The 19,904-nt window shown below is 47.8% G+C and overlaps 1 protein-coding gene across 6 annotated transcripts in view; it reads right to left on the bottom strand.

The window, feature by feature from the left end:
* The window catches only part of STRBP (spermatid perinuclear RNA binding protein), a 518,214-nt gene that overhangs the window by 186,455 nt on the left and 311,855 nt on the right, over positions 1 to 19,904 (bottom strand). For all 6 annotated transcript variants that reach the window (XM_086921075.1, XM_086921077.1, XM_086921076.1 and 3 more), the window contains one exon: positions 804 to 1,015. In XM_086921075.1, the coding sequence (XP_086777201.1) occupies positions 804 to 1,015 (212 nt within the window). The remainder of the gene's footprint in view (positions 1 to 803; positions 1,016 to 19,904) is intronic.

The following is a 19,904-nucleotide window of genomic DNA, read 5'->3' as shown; positions in this document are numbered from 1 at the left end:
TGATTGTTATTGCCATCATCGTCATGTGGCTCCAGGACAGAGAATCTGTGAGGCAGCGGAAGCATTTCAGAATCAGAATGGGGCTGCTTCCTTGGATGCATGGCATCTGAACGTGCCCTTGAAGGGCAATACATTTAGAACATAGCCTCTTTGAAAGCTTGAATCTGCTGTGGCATTGCCAAAGGATCCAGGAACTCTGGCCGGAATGGGATCAGTGCGGCAGTCAGTCCAGTGGTGGGCAACCAAGATCTGGAGGTACCCATGTCTATGTCATCTATTTTGATAAGGCCTTCCTAGGGTGCTAAATGACGTAGAGTTTGGCCTTGAGGTCAGAGATGGCCTTCAGGTTCACTTGAGTGCATTTGTTACACGACTTCGAGTCATGCGAGATCATGAGACACCAGAGACAGACTTCATGTGGGTTTGTTACTGACATCTGTTTGTGGCAATCTTTACAGTGTAAAAATACAGAAATGTTACTTACACACTGGAAAAATGTTAAGACAATTTCTGTGCAGTGACAGAAATTGAGGAAGCCAGCTCCAGATCTGTGTTTCAAGACGTAGATAGAAAGGAACAAAAGCCGAGGCACAGAGGTAGAGATTTTATTGTGGGCCCAAAGTCACTTCCAAGAAGGGACGAACCAGACGCGGATTTGCATGACTCCACTGACTGACATGTGAGGGAATTGCGGGGAAAAATCTCTGGATTCAGTCGGACCTCTGGGGGTTTTCACAGCATGAGGAATTTGTGGTCAGAAGTATCCATCAGAAATTATAGTTACAAATAAACATTCTATTTACCTTCACCGCTACATGTAGCTTTGCTGTTTTCTTGGAAGGTCCAGATGCTTCATATACTGTAGAGTCAACATCTACTGACATTGTGAAAACCGGTGCATGAACAGGACCAGACTGTGAAAGAAGTTTATATTGAAGACCAGGCCTGATTTGGTTCAGTCTCATTAGTGCATTCATTGGCTGGTTGGCATCTATTGCTTTGCTGTCTAATATTACTAGAAGGAAACATAAAAAGATCAAGTTTCAAATTATGAAATACAATAGAAGACATTTCACCATTCATAGAGAACTAGCCAGACTGACACATCAAATTAGCAGAAAACATGGATATGTTACTGACCTGAAACAGTAGCTCACTGCCATCAGCGATCACCCCTACCATAACAATAATCCTATATGAGCGGAGGATTCGAAATTCCTTCATTTAGAAAAACAAATAAAATTTAAACTATTACTTACAGTTTAAAAAAAATGTTTGTTTATCGTCTTTCGACAGAAAGAGAACATGGGACGGAGGAGCAATTTCTCAAACCTGTGTAATTTAGTGCACAAATTAACAGTTTTATCTCAAGATTTCATTTTGTAGTATATATATATATATATATATATATATATATATATATATATATATATATATATATATATATGAAATTGATACAGATTTGTTGGGATGTAAACAATATTGTATTAAGAAGTTATAAGAAAATAAGCTTTTCATTGCAATGTATTGTTATGCTTTTAATAATGATCATAATATTTATTGTATTAGATATTAATTTGGGCAATGAGACTACAATATCGTATTGTTTGTTTTCCCCTATAAAATACTTTATGTGCAATGTTATTGTATTTAAACAGGTATTATCTACATTGCTACAACTACCATAGCAAAGCCGACTATGAGTAAGTCTGTCTTCTATACCAAGAGCTATGATTCATGGTCACGTGATACATGACAAAAAGTGCTGTGATTGGTGGTTCACAATTTAAATGTTATGCACTCACAAACGCTTGTATCTGGTGAGCAAGGCGACAGGATCGCCAAAATGCATCGGATCGCGGCACCCTTGACACACAAATGAAATAAAAAGAAACTCTGCTGCATCCATTACCGGATTTGGTGTCCGTTCTTCTCCTGGAGAGTGCTGGCTTGTGCGGTGCGCTGTGGGAGCGTCAGTATATATATATCTATATATATATATATATATATCTATATATATATATATATATATATATATATATCTATATCTATATCTATATCTATATCTATATCTATATATCTATATCTATATATCTATATATATATATCTATATATATCTATATATATCTATATATATCTATCTATATCTATCTATATATATATCTATATATATCTATATCTATATCTATATCTATATCTATATCTATATCTATATATGGAATATGCTACTTACCAGTATGCATCTGTTCTTGGCATAGAGGGCTGCAGAGTGGTACATTATGAATAGATCGCCATCTGGTGTTGGGCTCGGATGATTGCACTTTGTTTTTCTCTTGGAGAGTCTTTTGTATCTTGGTGACTCCTCCCTTAGTTGGTAGTGCGCATGGGCATCGGCTCCATCCTTAGATTGTTTTGCCATAGTAGGGTTAGATGGAGTAGTATAGTAGAATACAGATAAGAGTGCCCATGTAAGTGTATCTAAATAAGATAGTGTTGGAACAGACACAGGTTTCCGGGGAGGCTGGGAGGGCATGTACCACTCTGCAGCCCTCTATGCCAAGAACAGATGCATACTGGTAAGTAGCATATTCCGTTCGAGGCATATGGGCTGCAGATGGTACATTATGAATAGACTATACAGCAGTTCTCTCCCTAGCGGTGGTCGCCCGTGTCTGTTGCAACTGTCTGAAACAATGTTTTTAATACTGCTTGTCCCACTCTAGCTTGTTGTGTTGTGTGCACATCTACACAATAGTGTTTTGTGAAAGTGTGCGGTGTAACCCAGGTAGCCGCTTTGCATATGTCATCTAGTGGAATGTTTCCCAGAAATGCCATAGATGCTCCTAGTTTACGTGTAGAGTGAGCTCTAGGAGGAACAGTTAATGTTCTCTTTGCTTTTAAGTAGCATATTTGAATGCATTTTACAATCCACCTGGCAATGCCCGCCTTGGAGATGGGATTGCCTTTATGTGTGGGAGAAAACGCAACAAATAGCTGTTTTGTCTTTCTGAAAGTTTGTGTTCTCTCTATATAGTACAATATGGCCCTCCTAACATCCAGTGTATGTAGGGCTCTTTCCGCTACTGTTTGTGGTTTTGGAAAGAAAACCGGTAATTCCACTGACTGATTGATGTGGAATGCTGAAATAACCTTTGGTAAGAATTTTGGGTTTGTTCTAAGAACCACTTTATTTTGGTGTAGCTGCATAAATGGTTCCTGAATCGTAAAAGCCTGTAGTTCACTTACTCTTCTAAGTGACGTGATAGCTATGAGGAAGGCCACCTTCCATGTGAGGAATTGTATTTCACACCTATGCATAGGTTCAAAGGGTGGCCCCATTAGTCTGGTAAGCACTATGTTGAGATTCCAGACTGGGGAAGGTGGTCTTCTTGGTGGAATGACTCTTTTGAGTCCTTCCATGAAAGCTTTAATTGCTGGTACTTTAAACAATGACAGGTGTTGTCTGTTTTGTAGGTACGCCGCTATGGCTGCTAGATGAACCCTAATAGATGTATATGCTAGATTACATTGTTGTAAGTGTAATAAGTAGCAAATGATTTGTTTAGTGGATGCGTCCAGAGGGTTGATGTGCTTACTGTTACAGTGTATAGCAAACCTCTTCCATTTTGCTGCATAGCATGCTCTGGTGGTAGGACGTCTTGCCTGTTTAATGATTTCCATGCATTCTGGTGGTAAATCTAAATACCCAAACTCTATGACCTCAGGAGCCAGATCGCTAGGTTCAGTTGTTTGGGATCTGGGTGCATTATTTCTCCATGGTTCTGTGTAAGATGCATGGGTAATAATCTTAGCTTTTGATGTGGTACTTGTGAGAGTTGTAGCAGCGTGGTGAACCACGGCTGTCTTGCCCACGTGGGTGCCACTAGTATCATTGTCATTGAGTGCTGCTGCAGTTTCCTCACCAGTAGTGGAATTAGTGGTAGAGGAGGGAACGCGTAAGCAAATTTGTTGGACCAATTTATCCACAGTGCATTGCCCTGGGACCTTTGGTGTGGGTACCTGGATGCGAATTGTTTGCATTTTGCGTTTTGATGATTTGCAAACAGATCTATCTCTGGTTGCCCCCATTTTTGGAAGAATGGCTGTAGTATTTGGTCGTGCAGTTCCCATTCGTGAACTTGCTCTGACTGTCTGCTTAGGATGTCTGCTATTTGATTTTGAATTCCTGGTAGGTGTTCCGCTAACAGGTAGATTTTTTGAGGAATGGCCCATCTCCATATGTCCTGTGCTAGTTTGGACAGTTGGAGAGAGTGTGTCCCCCCCTGTTTTTGAATATAATACATTGCAGTCATGTTGTCTGTTCTGATCAGGACTGCCTTGTTTTTTATTTGCATTTGGAAAGCTTTTAGTGCTAGAAATATTGCTAACAGTTCTAGGTAGTTGATGTGCAGCTTCTTTTGCTGCGCACTCCACTTCCCCTGTACTGTGTATTTGTCCATATGCGCTCCCCATCCGGAGAGCGATGCGTCCGCTGTTATTATTACTTGTGGAACTGGCTCTAGGAACGACCGTCCTTTGGAAATGTTTTCTGTGTTCCACCACTTCAGAGAGCGATACGTCCGGTCGTTTACCAACACCAGATCTGTAATCTGACCTTGAGCCTGATTCCACTGTGTCGCTAGACACTCTTGTAGTGGGCGCATTTGTAGTCTGGCATGTGGTATTAGCAGTATGCAAGAGGACATCATGCCTAATAGTTGCATAAACACTCGTGCTGGTAGTGAGTGTTGTGGTTGAAATTTTTGTATTAACCCGACCATTGTCTGTACTCTGATTGGGTTGGGGTATGCTATTGCCTTTTCTGTGTCTACTGTAGCCCCCAGGTATTGCTGGATCTGGTTTGGTTGCAGGTGTGATTTTTTGTAGTTCACCGTAAACCCTAGGTGGTGCAGCAGTTGAATTGTCTTCTGTGTGTTGTGAAGACATTCTTCCTTGGATTTGGCCTTTATTAGCCAATCGTCCAAGTATGGGAAGACATGTATTTGTTGTCTTCTTAGGTGTGCTGCCACCACAGCTAGGCATTTTGTGAAAACTCTCGGTGCTGTTGTGACACCGAACGGAAGGACCTTGAACTGGTAGTGTTGTCCTTCTAACACAAACCTTAGGTATTTTCTGTGGGCTTTGTGAATTGGGATATGAAAGTAAGCGTCTTTTAGATCCAGTGTAGAAAGAAAGTCCCCTTGCTTCAGTAAAGGGAGTACTTGTTGGAGCGTGACCATGTGGAAGTGCTCCGAATTTATGTAAGCATTGAGAGGTCTGAGGTCTAATATTGGTCGTAGGGACCCGTCCTTTTTGGGGATCAGGAAGTATAGAGAGTATACTCCTGTTCCTTGTTGATCCTTTGGGACCTTCTCTATTGCATGCTTTTGTAGAAGTGCTAGCACTTCTTCTCTTAACAATGTCAAATGATCCTGACTCATTGGGCGCTGTTTGGGGGGGATGTTTGGCGGGGTAGCTGTGAGTTCTAGGCAATAACCATGTTGGATAATTTGTCTCACCCACTTGTCTGACGTGATGTCTTCCCAGACAGGTAGGAATTGTGATAGACGTCCCCCGACCGGTGTTATGTGGTCTGGGGGGAGATCTATGAAGTCACTGTTTTGGTGTTGAGGCGTTGCGGTTGTTATTATTTCCACGGCCTCTACCCTTATTGTTGTTACCTCTGTAATTACCTCTTGAATTACCTCTGGGTGATGTTGGTGTGAAAGATGTGGATTGCTGATTTGTTCCTGTGTTTTTTGAGCCCCCTCTATAGGTGGATCTACGAAAGGAACCTCTGTGCGTTGGCTGTTGCAATGCTCCCATTGACTTAGCCGTTTCTGTATCCTTTTTCATCTTTTCTAATGTCTCGTCTGTACTTGAACCGAACAATGTCTTCTGATCAAATGGTCTGTTCAGTAGGGCTGTTTGAACTTCTTGTTTGAATCCTGAGATTCTGAGCCATGCGTGCCTTCTTAGCATGACACTAGTGTTAATAGACCTTGCTGCAGTGTCTGCTGCGTCTAACGCACACTTAATGGAAGTATTAGTTATTATTTTACCTTCCTGAATTAATTGGTCTGCCTTCTTTTGATGTTCTTTTGGAAGATGTGTGAGAAGTTTTTCTAACTCATCGTAATGTGCCCTGTCGTAACGTGCGAGTAGAGCTTGTGTATTAGCTATACGCCAGCTATTTGCTGCCTGTGATGCTACTCTCTTGCCTGATGCATCTATTAACTTCGACTCTTTATCTGGTGGAGGAGCCTCTCCTGTAGATAATGAGTTTGCTCTCTTACAGGCGGTTGAGACCACCAGCGAGTCTAGGGGTACATGCCCTCTAATAAATATTGGGTCCTTTGGAGCCGCTTTATACTTTTTATCGATTCTTGGGTTTAACACCCTGGCTCTCACTGGGTTTTCGAATATTTCTTCTGTGTGAGTGAGAAGACCCTTTAGCATAGGAAGAGTACCTGATGTTCTCTGTGCACTAGGTAGAGTCTCTAACAAGAAATCCTCTATCTGAGGTTCTGTGTGCATATCTAGTTTGTGATATTTTGCTGCCCTATTAATGAGCTGCACAAAACCTGTGTTATCATCAGGTGGTGAAGGCTTTGAGGGGTATAGCTCTGGGTCGTTGTCCTCATCTGACCCTACATCGTAATTTTCCCATGGATCTTCCTCATCCTGGATAGATTCGTCATCCCCTTGAGGTTCTCCCTCCCCTATATCACTGTCTACATCTGACTGAGGTGTAGCTGGTCTTGGTGTGGAGGGTGTAGGAATATGTGGCCTATTGTGAGGAATAGGAGAAGAGGGTGTGTCTTTAGGACGAGGAGAAGCAGGAGGAGTTATGTTCGTCCCCATTGTTCTCTTTTTTGGAGGAAGAGGTTTATCTTCTGACTGTTCACTCTTTCTCTTCTTCGTGACCACTTTCCCAGTTTGTGGGTCAATAAACAAGATCTTTTGCTTGGGATCTGTTTGTTGCTCTTGAATCGGTACCGAGGGTCCTGGTTCCGAGAGCTGTTTTTGTTTTCGATCCTCCGATCTTTCTGGTTTCGACACCGAATGTCTGCTCGATTCCGACTTTTTGGGTATCGAGTGTCTTTTGGGCGATACATCATATTTCTTTTTCGACATGGAATGTTTCGATACCGAGCTCTCCTTTATATGCCGCCTCGGTGTCGAAGTCGATGACGCCCTTTTCTCGGATCCGACGTGGTGGGATTCCGAGTGTTTCGGTTTCAGTTTCGGTTTCGTTGCCGGGCCCGAAGGCGGGGCGTCGGAAACTTTTTTCAGCGATTTGACCGGGCCCGAGGGCGGGGTCGTTACCGCACGGGGTCGGTTTTTCGGTAAGGGGACGTCGTCACTCACGGTTTGTTGCTCGAAGAGTTCTTCAACCTCCGACTGGTCCCCTTCCGACCCCAACTGGTCCTCTTCTTCCTCGATTTGTTCGTCTCCGAACAGCTCCGGGATCGCCTCCGCCTGCATTCTGGAAGCCTCGTGCCTTCGAGCTCGACGATTCCTGATCGTTAGCTTGGAGGAGAATGCTGCGCAGGCTTCGCAGTCCCTGGATTCGTGTTCAGGCGATAGGCAGAGGTTGCACACCTCGTGTAGGTCCTTGTGTGGGAACTTAGCACCACACGATGGACATTTTTTGAATGGAGTCCTTTCCATGGACTCCGGGCTTGACTGCGCCGAGAAAGGTCTCTTGTTCCTCGACGTAGATCCAAGTTTTTCTCTTCTATTTTGAATTTGTAACGCGTCGGAATGGAAAAGAACGCGTTCGCTAACAATACCGTCGAATTGGAAAGGGAATACGCGCCGAAAAATCACTTTCTTCAGAAGTTGATCTGGAGCGTCTCGATCTTCATCCGAACCCGATGGCGGAAAAAAACAATCTAAGGATGGAGCCGATGCCCATGCGCACTACCAACTAAGGGAGGAGTCACCAAGATACAAAAGACTCTCCAAGAGAAAAACAAAGTGCAATCATCCGAGCCCAACACCAGATGGCGATCTATTCATAATGTACCATCTGCAGCCCATATGCCTCGAACATATATATATATATATATATATATATATATATAGTTAGGATTGTGTTATTAGTGGAAATGCAGTTTAACAAATCTCCCAGAAACGTTAAAAAAAGTGCTACTTTTGACTAGCTTCGCATGTAAAGTTTAGGGGTGATCCGTCAAGCGAACTTTAGACACAACTACAGCCTAAACTAATCAATGGATTTACAAGAATTGTTGCAGAAAACTAGATCTTGGTCTAGAAAGAGTGTTTTGCGTGCTTTGGTGTAAATCAGTTCAGTAGTTTTTGCGCAATTAATGCTCAAATAACTAGTAGATCTAGGGACGCTGAGCCTCCACGGATCCAGACATATCTCATGCTGAGATTTGATTGGATGCCACCACCTCATTCAGGAAATGGTGACAGCTGTCTTAGGACTCAGTCCAGAGTCCCCAGAAAGTAAAAATAATAATAATAATAATACATAGGGGTTGGGTAATAATTCTCTGGTCCCCTAGGCCTAAAAACGTTTTTTTTAAACAAATTATTTTGCTGCAAATTCGAGGAGGATTGGCCTGGGCCACGTTTCTTTGGGGGGGGGGGGGGGGGGGGGAGATGGGGTAGGGGGGCGGGTAGGGGGGCAGGGGGGGGAATGTGAGCATCTGTGGGACCCCCCCAAGCCCCCAAGCACCAGGGCCCAACATCTTGTTAAAGCGGAAGAGGGTACGTGGCATCCATCCCTAGGCCGATTTTGGCCCGTACATCCCTTCTACCCGGGTCTCAGCCTATTATTCAAGCTGGGGCGCCCTGTGAAGTAACATCACAATTGGGTATGGAAGGAAGATCTTCAAACATGCAAAAAGTGATGGAAGGAATGCTTGGAAATAGTCTGACCATTAACAATCGCTCTGACTAGAATTCCACCCAATCTTTTTTTTGTTCACCCTGCCACCTCACATTAGGCCCAGCCATTAGAAAATCTGCTCTGGTCTAGCTCCAGCGGAAACAGACAGGCCGGAACTGCTAAGACAGGACTGAACGGAAACAAAAGAAAACCAGGCCCGTTTCGGCCTCTTTAGTTAGGTGCAGCTTGGTTTCAGTGGCAAAGTAAACATGGTACTCACGTATAGGCATACCCGTGGCTACGTAAGATGTTGACATATGTTCAATCAATCAATCATAGTATTTGTAAAGCGCACTAATTACCCGTGAGGCTCTCAAGGCGCTAAGGGGGCATAGGGGGGGGGGGGGGGGGGGGGGGGAGTCTGCTGCAGTTCGAAGAGCCAGGTCTTGAGGAGTCTTCTGAAGGTCAGCAGGTCTTGGGTCTGCCGTAGGTGGATGGGGAGGGTGTTACAAATCTTGGCGGCGAGGTGGGAGAACAATCTGCCGCCGGAGGTCCCTCTTCGGATGCGGGGGACTGTGGGGAGGGCGGGGTCGTTGGAGCGGAGCTGGCAGGTGGGGGTGTAGAGGCGGAGTCGTCTGTTGAGGTACGCTGGTCCGGTGTTGTGGAAATGAGCTTGAAGGTTAGCCTCTTGTTGACGGGGAGCCAGTGAAGGTCTCTCAAATGGGGTATGATGTGGCTGCGGCGAGGGATGTCGAGGATCAGGCGTGCAGAGGCGTTCTGAATGCGTTGAAGCCGTTTCAGGAGTTTGGCTGAGACTCCAGCGTAGAGGGCTTTTCCGTAGTCCAACCTGCTGCTGACGAGGGCCTGAGTGACCGTTCTTCTCCTTTTGGTGGGGATCCACTTGTAGATCTTGCGGAGCATGCAGAGGGTGTTGAAGCAGGCTGAAGAGACGGCGTTGACCTGCTTTGTCATGGAGAGGGTGGAGTCGAGGATGACCCCTAGGTTGCATGCGTGGTCGGTGGGTGTTGGAGCAGTTCCCAGTGTGGTCGGCCACCAGGAGTCGTCCCAGGCAGAGGGGGTAGATCCGAGGATGAGGACCTCTGTCTTGTCAGAGTTCAACTTCAGTCGGCTGTTACTCATCCATTTGGCGACGGCCTTCATTCCTTCGTGGAGGTTGGCTTTGGCGGTGAGGGAGAGGATCAGCTGGGTGTCATCAGCGTAAGAGATGATGTTGAGGTTGTGCAGTCGGGCGACGTGGGCAAGCGGTGCCATGTAGATGTTAAACAGCATTGAGCTGAGGGATGAGCCCTGGGGTACGCCGCAGATGATCTTGGTGGCTTCGGAGCGGAAAGGGGGGGAGGGGGGGGGGGGGGTGAGACGGATGCTCCTTGTTCTGCCGGATAGAAAGGAGGTGGTGCAGTCCAGAACCTTCTCTTGGATCCCGGCATCGTGGAGGCGTGTGTGTAGTGTGCAGTGGCAGACCGTGTCGAAGGCGGCTGACAGGTCCAGGAGGATGAGGGCTGCGGTCTCTCCGTTGTCTAGTAGGGCCCTGATGTCATCGATGGCGGCGATGAGGACAGTTTCAGTGCTGTGGTTGCTGGGGAACCCGGACTGGGACGGGTCCAGGATGCTGTTCTCCTCGAGGTAGCGGGTCACTTGTCTGTTGAAGGCCGGAAGTTCTTGAGGTCCTTGGGGTCAGCCTTGGTTTTTTTTTTAAGTAAGGCATTGATCTCGGCGTGCTTCCAGCTCTCTGGGAAGGTTGCTGCCTTGAAGGAAATGTTGATGGCTTTCCGGAGATGGGGTGCGATCGCGATGCTGGCTTTGTTAAAGATGTGGTGTGGGCATGGGTCTGACAGGGATCCGGAGTGGATGGTGCTCATGATCTTGATGGTGTAGTAGTTGTTTATGTTGCTCCAGGAGAGCAGGCGGTTGGTGCGGATGGTGGTCGTGGGTCTCAGTGTTTGTCGGGGCAATCGTGGCGTTGAAGCTGTTGTGGATGTCTGCGATCTCTCTGTGGAAGAAGGTGGCCAGCGAGTCGCACAGGTCTTGCGAAGGTGGGATGTCGTTGGAGTTGGAGCTGGGGTTCGAGAGTACCTTTACGATGTTGAAGACCTCTTTGCTGTTGCGTGCGTTGTTGTCTAGGCGGTCTTTGAAGGAGGCCCTTTTGGCGGATCGGATGAGCTGATGGTGTCTGCGAGTGGCGTTATTGTGGGCTCCGTAGCTGTCTGGTGTTCGTTCACGGTGCCAGTTCCTCTCTAGTTTTCAGCAGGTTTGCTTGGAGGCCTGGAGGTCTTCAGTGAACCAGCTGGCTTTCTTGCTGATGTGGCTGTTGGAGGGTTTCTTGAGCGGGGTGAGGGTGTTGGCACAGTCGTCGATCCTCTGAAGTTTCGGGTGGCGGTGTCGGCGGGTGGGCTTCGGGCAAGGGTAGTGGTTAGCTGGTCTTCTGTGACTTTGCTCCAGCAGCGGCAGGGCATCAGTTGGATGCGGTGGTGCGTGGTGCTTTTCCGGAAGGTGAAGTGGATGTAGCGATGGTCAGTCCAGTGGAGTTCAGTGGTGTGGCTGAAGGTGACGTGGGAGCGTGCGGAGAAGATGGGGTCAAGCGTGGGGCCGGCAGAGTGGGTGGGTGTTGTGAAGAGTTGTCTGAGTCCAAGGTTGTCGATCAGGTTGGTAGAGTTGGTGTTGTTGTTGTTCTCGAGGTGGAAGTTCAGGTCCCCTCTGAGGATGTAGTTCATGGAGGCAAGGGCGTATGTGCTGGCATCGTAGCGGTGTCCGGTGTTGTGGCGGTCGCGAGGACCAGGGTTCTGCTGCTCGGCGCAGTCCAGGAGCAAACGGACTTGCCTTAGGAGAGCCTTCGGCGCGCCAGCGGCCGCCAGAAGGAGAGGTGGGAGGGAGGAGCAACTGGGAGGGGGTAGAGGAACAATGGGCTGGCTGGGGGCAGGGACACAGCGGCGGGAAAATAGAAGGGAACAGAAGGCAAGAGACCATCACAGAGCAACAATGAAACAAAATACAGTACAAAATGGCAGTGAAAGAAGCGCAATTTAAACAGAGAGCAGTACAAATATCAACAAGCAATGGACGGGCGGGGTGGGTCCGCAGCGGCGGGAAAATGGGAGAGAACAGAAGGCAAAAGGCACAGAGACGATCACAGAGCAACAATTGTTAGAAATGGGAACCCTGGCTGGCCAGGGCTTGCGCCAAAGTCAGTCAGAGACCACCACTCCCAAGTCAGGGCAAGGCAGTTACACGCCAAGATAACCCCTGCTCACCCTCTAGGTAACGTGGCGCGAGCAGCAAGGCTAAACTCGGAGGCAATGTGAGTTAAGTGTTTGCGCGCGCACCCAGCAACAACACCCAAGGCCTGCCACAAAGGAAACTCCACACAAGGTTATATATAAAAATAGCCTTTGTATTACACCAAAACACATTAGATAAAACACACACTTTACAATGTGCCAACAGGCAGGGGCAGAATTTACAGGGGATATGTACAAGACAGGGCCACGTGGACCACTGTCAGGAATCAGCACTTTTAGAACTTAGAATAATAATCACTGTAGCACAAAATAGCACACAACCAGTAACTACTGGTAACAGGTAAGTACCACCTATGCAACCCTAACCACCTTAGGAACAGGTCACGCAGGGAACCAGGACCTCACTAGCACCACCTGTACTAGAAAGAACCACCACCTAAGTATAATAACTGTAGGGGTATAAGCACATTACACATGATGCATCATAACACATTCAGAGGTGTAGGGGAGGAAAACACATGATGCAGAATCTACATTCCGCGGTGTGAGAAACAAGGCACATGACGCATAAAAACACATTCAGAGGTGCAGAACACAGGGTGCGCAAAACATAAAACACGCAGTACATTTCCTAACGCCCAAGAGCAATAGGACATAGATCATAACCGCATCTAAACCACAGTTAGCGCAAGAATCATAATAGCACATGAATCACTTTAAAGTCCAGGTTGCGCCACTGCGCCAACACCTAAACGTAGCAGCTGCCCACTACTTGCTGGGCAGCTGAGGACAGGGACAGAACAGGGCCTAAACCCTGCAGCTGGCACTAAGTGCTGCGCAGCTGGGGAAGGCCAGGGTAGGGATGAAGGAGTGCGACTCAGTCCTAAGTCCAGAACATGTCCCAAGAAAGCAAAACCTAAACGTAGCAGCTGCCCACTACTTGCTGGGCAGCTGGGAAGCAAATTGAGCCAGGGGCTCTCAATAGCCCCTCAGGATCCAAAAACTGCGCACACTGGGAGCCTTCTAGGCTCTAGGAATACATTTGCCACCTGTTGGAGCCCTCTAGGCTCTAGAGATACAAATGGTGCACAGGGGAGCAAAACTGCGCCCAACTCGGAGCCTTCTAGGCTCTAGGGACCATGCTGCTGCACACATCACGTGGGAGCCTCGCAGGCTCTGCACAAAACCAATGCCCCACGGTGGAGCCCTCTAGCTCGGGGGGCGTGGGGATCGGCCCGCTGCCAACTGGGGTCGCTCTACTCTTCAAAAATGCCTCAGGAAAGTAGGAGCCTCCTTCGTTGGAGTCCCGCTCGGGGGACTCAAAATCGCAAAGTACCCAGGAGCCTCTCTGGCTCTAAATACAAAATGCCCCCTAAACCTAGGAGCGGCCTGCTGACATCCGGGGCCGCTCTGGACAGGGCAAGGGGCACCACTCGGGTGCCTGACGGACCCCCACTGGGGGCCCCTTCACATTGATTCGGCTCTCGGCGGGGGAAGGCTTCTTCTTGGGGCGGCGGTAGCGCTCGGCGGGGCTCTCTCTCCTCATGGGAGCCCCACCTTCACAATGCACCCGCTCTTCACCCGGTCCCCCATCTCGGGACCGGGACTTCATGTGGAGCCTTCGTGGCTCCTTGGACAGCAGTTCCTCTTCCGGCCGGGCAGCCAATCGCGGCACAGCAGCGGGCGGGACTTCCTTCGGAAACAGGAAGTCCAGCCCAACGCCATGCACCAGGCCGTATGACTTCCTCTTTGAGGCGCGAGGGCCGCGGCGGTGACACGAAGGGGGCACAGATGAGGGTTAGGCTCCCTCGGTCACAAAAGAAATATACAAGCGAAGTGGGCACTCGCAATAAAATAAAGAACACAGCCAAAGAGGGGCAATAAGCGGCGCGGGCAGCCGTGCCGAAAATCGGCAATTCAATAATCGGGTCAAAACGCCGGGTGGGCACCGGCGAAGCACCAGGGAAGCGCTCTTAAGCGCTAAGAACCAAACAATGCACTCCCAAGCGCTAGAAGGAAAATACAAGCGCTTCCAGGCACTTATGGAAGGCAACAGTCCAGCAGAGTCCTTCATGGGTCCAGGGGCTGCGGTAGTCCAGGGGCTGGGCAGGGGCCAGGGAGGCAAGCCTTCCCCCGGGCCCCAGCAGCAGCACGCCCCTGGTAAGATTCAAGTTGGGAACAAGAACATTTTAGAAGAGGTCACAGCCTCTTTTTATACATGAAATTCCTTTGTCTAAAGGTGCAGGGTGGGGGAAGAACCAGTCGCAGCTGGTCTGGGAGCACCCTTGATGTGCTCATCCCCTCACTCTATTCACTGGCAGGGTTAGGGACATTAGACGCACCACAGGGGGCGGAGCCAGCATTGTGTGGGGAAAGCCCAGCCCTATTCAGGAACCAGGTGCACTCCTCCCCAGCCATCAGCATGCTAATCTCACACTCACCACCGGGCAGACCCATCATGACTCATGGAGCCTGGCTCACCAGCCAGCTCCAGCTAATCACAAGCCAGACACAAATTACACAAACAGGCACACTTCTAGAAGGGGCACTTCCACTTTAGACACAATCATGCCGCATATAGCTAAAAAACGGTGTTGGATCTAGCCCTGATCTCTTGACTGGGTGAGAGTATTCTGCTTAATTCAGTAACTCTGTCCATCACCACCCCTTGTTAAATATTTTGTCCACCCTAAGCGTGGAAGGGTATACTCAGATGTGAGTCCCTTGCTCATTGCACCATCAGGATTCAAGCAAGCCGGGCCGACGACGGCTGAAATGCCAGAAACCGGTCCCCGGAAGCTTGTTTCCTTCCCAGTGTAAGAATTGGCTTGGCAGTTTGGTTTGCCCTGTTCCCATCATGCACTGGGACAGGAACAGACTAATTTGCATATAGCCAGGTTCTGAACTGGGATGGTGCAGTGGGCTAAAAAACGGTGTTGGATCTAGCCCTGATCTCTTGACTGGGTGAGAGTATTCTGCTTAATTCAGAAACTCTGTCCATCACCACCCCTTGTTGTTAAATATGCATATATCCTTGCGCAGCATTCAATCACATGAGTCTGCACATACCAAACTCGAGCCTGTACACCCCACGCATCAGGAACTACCAGGGACACATACATTTCCCATGCATTCCTATGGGAGGGCAGGCCTATCTCATCACACGCACTCAGAGTGCGCACACACTTTCCACTGGGACACAGTGAAAGTGCGCAGAAACAAAGACATCACTATAATTATTTACTAACACCAGGCAAAAAGTTCAGGGGTGAACCTGCAAGAAGGGCCAAGTCCAACAAAATGAAACAAAATACAGTACAAAATGGCAGTGACAGAAAGAAGGGCAATTTAAACAGAGAGCAGTGCAAATAACAAGCAATGGGCGGGTGGGGGAGCGGGGCCACAGGGGCGTGAAAACAGGAGAGAACAGAAGGCAAATGGCACAGAGACGATCACAGAGCAGCAATTGAACCAAAATGCAGTACAGATGACAGTGAAAAAAAAGAAAAGTAATTTAATCAGAAAAACAGTACAAATACCAGAAGCAGATCTACGGCCTACCACTGGCCACCAGGGATGGGGCACAGGTGGTAGCCTGCGGGTGGAGGCGGGTCTCGAACCTGGTCAGCAGCAGCGGCTGCCGGGCCCAGAGCACGGGCGCAGACAGGTGGAGCTGCGCGGTGTGGGGAGCGACCTGCCTGGAAACAGGGTCAAGTGTCGCTCACTTCACAGCGCAGCGGCCGCCATAAGAAGGGGAGGTGGGACGGAGGAGCAGCTGGGAGGGGTTAGCGGACGAATGGGTGAGCAGGGGGGGGGAACGCAGTGGAGAGAAAACGGGAGGGAACAGAAGGCAAGAGGCACAGAGACAATCACAGAGCAGCAATGAAACAAAATACAGTACAAAATGGCAGTGACAGAAAAGCGCAATTTAAACAGAGAGCAGTACAAATATCAACAAGCAATGGACGGGCGGGGTGGGTCCGCAGCGGCGGGAAAATGGGAGGGAACAGAAGGCAAAAGGCACAGAGATGATCACAGAGCAACAATGAAACAAAATACAGTACAAAATGGCTGTGACGGAAAGAAGGGCAATTTAAACACAGAGCAGTACAAATATCAACAAGCAATGGGCGGGCGGGGGGGGGGCGGGCCGCAGGGGACGCAGCGGCGGGAAAATGGGAGGGAGCAAAAGGCAAAATGCAAAGGCACAGAAACGATCACAGAGCAGCAATTGAACCAAAATGCAGTGCAGATGACCGTGAAAAAAAGAAAAGTCATTTAATCAGAAAAACAGTACAAATACCAGAATCAGACCTACGGCCTACCATCGGCCACCAGGGATGAGTCGCAGGCAGTAGCCTGCGGGTGGAGGCGGGCCTCGAACCTGGTCAGCAGCAGCGACAGCTGGGCACAGAGCACAGGTGCAGATAGGTGGAGCTGCGCGGCATGGGGAGCGACCTGCCTGGAAACAGGGTCAAGGGCCGCTCCTAACATATGTTAAAACACAGTCTCAAAAATTCACTGAAAAAAACCTCAACGTTTAAATACAATTTAGAACATTTAAAACACGATAAAAAGCTGAAATTTGTCAGCTATAAACTATAACGTGCGTTTCCATTAAGCACAGCTTATGACATCAAAAAACTCGTAATTTTAAATGACACCACTGACATCACTAATTACATCATCCATTATACTGCTATTTACATTACTCCATAAACTCATACATCATTTAAAAGTAAAAGTTTATAGAAATGGTCATACAGTTAAATACACCACATAATTACCATATACACACATTCCAAATTCCTTCATTTAGAAAAACAGATAAAATTTAAACTATTACTTACAGTTTAAAAAAAATGTTTGTTTATCGTCTTTCGACAGAAAGAGAACATGGGACGGAGGAGCAATTTCTCAAACCTGTGTAATTTAGTGCACAAATTAACAGTTTTATCTCAAGATTTCATTTTGTAGTATATATATATATATATATGAAATTGATACATATTTGTTGGGATGTAAACAATATTGTATTAAGAAGTTATAAGAAAATAAGCTTTTCATTGCAATGTATTGTTATGCTTTTAATAATGATCATAATATTTATTGTATTAGATATTAATTTGGGCAATGAGACTACAATATCGTATTGTTTGTTTTCCCCTATAAAATACTTTATGTGCAATGTTATTGTATTTAAACAGTTATTATCTACATTGCTACAACTACCATAGCAAAGCCGACTATGAGTAAGTCTGTCTTCTATACCAAGAGCTATGATTCATGGTCACGTGATACATGACAAAAAGTGCTGTGATTGGTGGTTCACAATTTAAATGTTATGCACTCACAAACGCTTGTATCTGGTGAGCAAGGTGACAGGATCGCCAAAATGCATCGGATCGCGGCACCCTTGACACACAAATGAAATAAAAAGAAACTCTGCTGCATCCATTACCGGATTTGGTGTCCGTTCTTCTCCTGGAGAGTGCTGGCTTGTGCGGTGCGCTGTGGGAGCGTCAGTATATATATATATATATATATATATATATATATATATATATATATATATATATATATAGTTAGGATTGTGTTATTAGTGGAAATGCAGTTTAACAAATCTCCCAGAAACGTTAAAAAAAGTGCTACTTTTGACTAGCTTCGCATGTAAAGTTTAGGGGTGATCCGTCAAGCGAACTTTAGACACAACTACAGCCTAAACTAATCAATGGATTTACAAGAATTGTTGCAGAAAACTAGATCTTGGTCTAGAAAGAGTGTTTTGCGTGCTTTGGTGTAAATCAGTTCAGTAGTTTTTGCGCAATTAATGCTCAAATAACTAGTAGATCTAGGGACGCTGAGCCTCCACGGATCCAGACATATCTCATGCTGAGATTTGATTGGATGCCATCACCTCATTCAGGAAATGGTGACAGCTGTCTTAGGACTCAGTCCAGAGTCCCCAGAAAGTAAAAATAATAATAATAATAATACATAGGGGTTGGGTAATAATTCTCTGGTCCCCTAGGCCTAAAAACGTTTTTTTTAAACAAATTATTTTGCTGCAAATTCGAGGAGGATTGGCCTGGGCCACGTTTCTTTGGGGGGGGGGGGGCGGGGGAATGGTGGGGGGGGGATGGGGTAGGGGGGCGGGTAGGGGGGCAGGGGGGGGAATGTGAGCATCTGTGGGACCCCCCCAAACCCCCAAGCACCAGGGCCCAACATCTTGTTAAAGCGGAAGAGGGTACGTGGCATCCATCGCTAGGCCGATTTTGGCCCGTACATCCCTTCTACCCGGGTCTCAGCCTATTATTCAAGCTGGGGCGCCCTGTGAAGTAACATCACAATTGGGTATGGAAGGAAGATCTTCAAACATGCAAAAAGTGATGGAAGGAATGCTTGGAAATAGTCTGACCATTAACAATCGCTCTGACTAGAATTCCACCCAATCTTTTTTTTGTTCACCCTGCCACCTCACATTAGGCACAGCCATTAGAAAATCTGCTCTGGTCTAGCTCCAGCGGAAACAGACAGGCCGGAACTGCTAAGACAGGACTGAACGGAAACAAAAGAAAACCAGGCCCGTTTCGGCCTCTTTAGTTAGGTGCAGCTTGGTTTCAGTGGCAAAGTAAACATGGTACTCACGTATAGGCATACCCGTGGCTACGTAAGATGTTGACATATGTTCAATCAATCAATCATAGCATTTGTAAAGCGCACTAATTACCCGTGAGGCTCTCAAGGCGCTAAGGGGGCATAGGGGGGGGGAGTCTGCTGCAGTTCGAAGAGCCAGGTCTTGAGGAGTCTTCTGAAGGTCAGCAGGTCTTGGGTCTGCCGTAGGTGGATGGGGAGGGTGTTACAAATCTTGGCGGCGAGGTGGGAGAACAATCTGCCGCCGGAGGTCGCTCTTCGGATGCGGGGGACTGTGGGGAGGGCGGGGTCGTTGGAGCGGAGCTGGCAGGTGGGGGTGTAGAGGCGGAGTCGTCTGTTGAGGTACGCTGGTCCGGTGTTGTGGAAATGAGCTTGAAGGTTAGCCTCTTGTTGACGGGGAGCCAGTGAAGGTCTCTCAAATGGGGTATGATGTGGCTGCGGCGAGGGATGTCGAGGATCAGGCGTGCAGAGGCGTTCTGAATGCGTTGAAGCCGTTTCAGGAGTTTGGCTGAGACTCCAGCGTAGAGGGCTTTTCCGTAGTCCAACCTGCTGCTGACGAGGGCCTGAGTGACCGTTCTTCTCCTTTTGGTGGGGATCCACTTGTAGATCTTGCGGAGCATGCAGAGGGTGTTGAAGCAGGCTGAAGAGACGGCGTTGACCTGCTTTGTCATGGAGAGGGTGGAGTCGAGGATGACCCCTAGGTTGCATGCGTGGTCGGTGGGTGTTGGAGCAGTTCCCAGTGTGGTCGGCCACCAGGAGTCGTCCCAGGCAGAGGGGGTAGATCCGAGGATGAGGACCTCTGTCTTGTCAGAGTTCAACTTCAGTCGGCTGTTACTCATCCATTTGGTGACGGCCTTCATTCCTTCGTGGAGGTTGGCTTTGGCGGTGAGGGAGAGGATCAGCTGGGTGTCATCAGCGTAAGAGATGATGTTGAGGTTGTGCAGTCGGGCGACGTGGGCAAGCGGTGCCATGTAGATGTTAAACAGCATTGAGCTGAGGGATGAGCCCTGGGGTACGCCGCAGATGATCTTGGTGGCTTCGGAGCGGAAAGGGGGGGGGGGGGGGGGGGGTGAGACGGATGCTCCTTGTTCTGCCGGATAGAAAGGAGGTGGTGCAGTCCAGAACCTTC

Source organism: Lissotriton vulgaris, chromosome 5, assembly GCF_964263255.1.
Source record: "Lissotriton vulgaris chromosome 5, aLisVul1.2, whole genome shotgun sequence".
In the NCBI taxonomy this organism is placed as follows: Eukaryota; Metazoa; Chordata; class Amphibia; order Caudata; family Salamandridae; genus Lissotriton; species Lissotriton vulgaris.
Note: the sequence above shows the minus strand (reverse complement) of the source record. Positions and strands in the feature narration are given on the sequence as shown.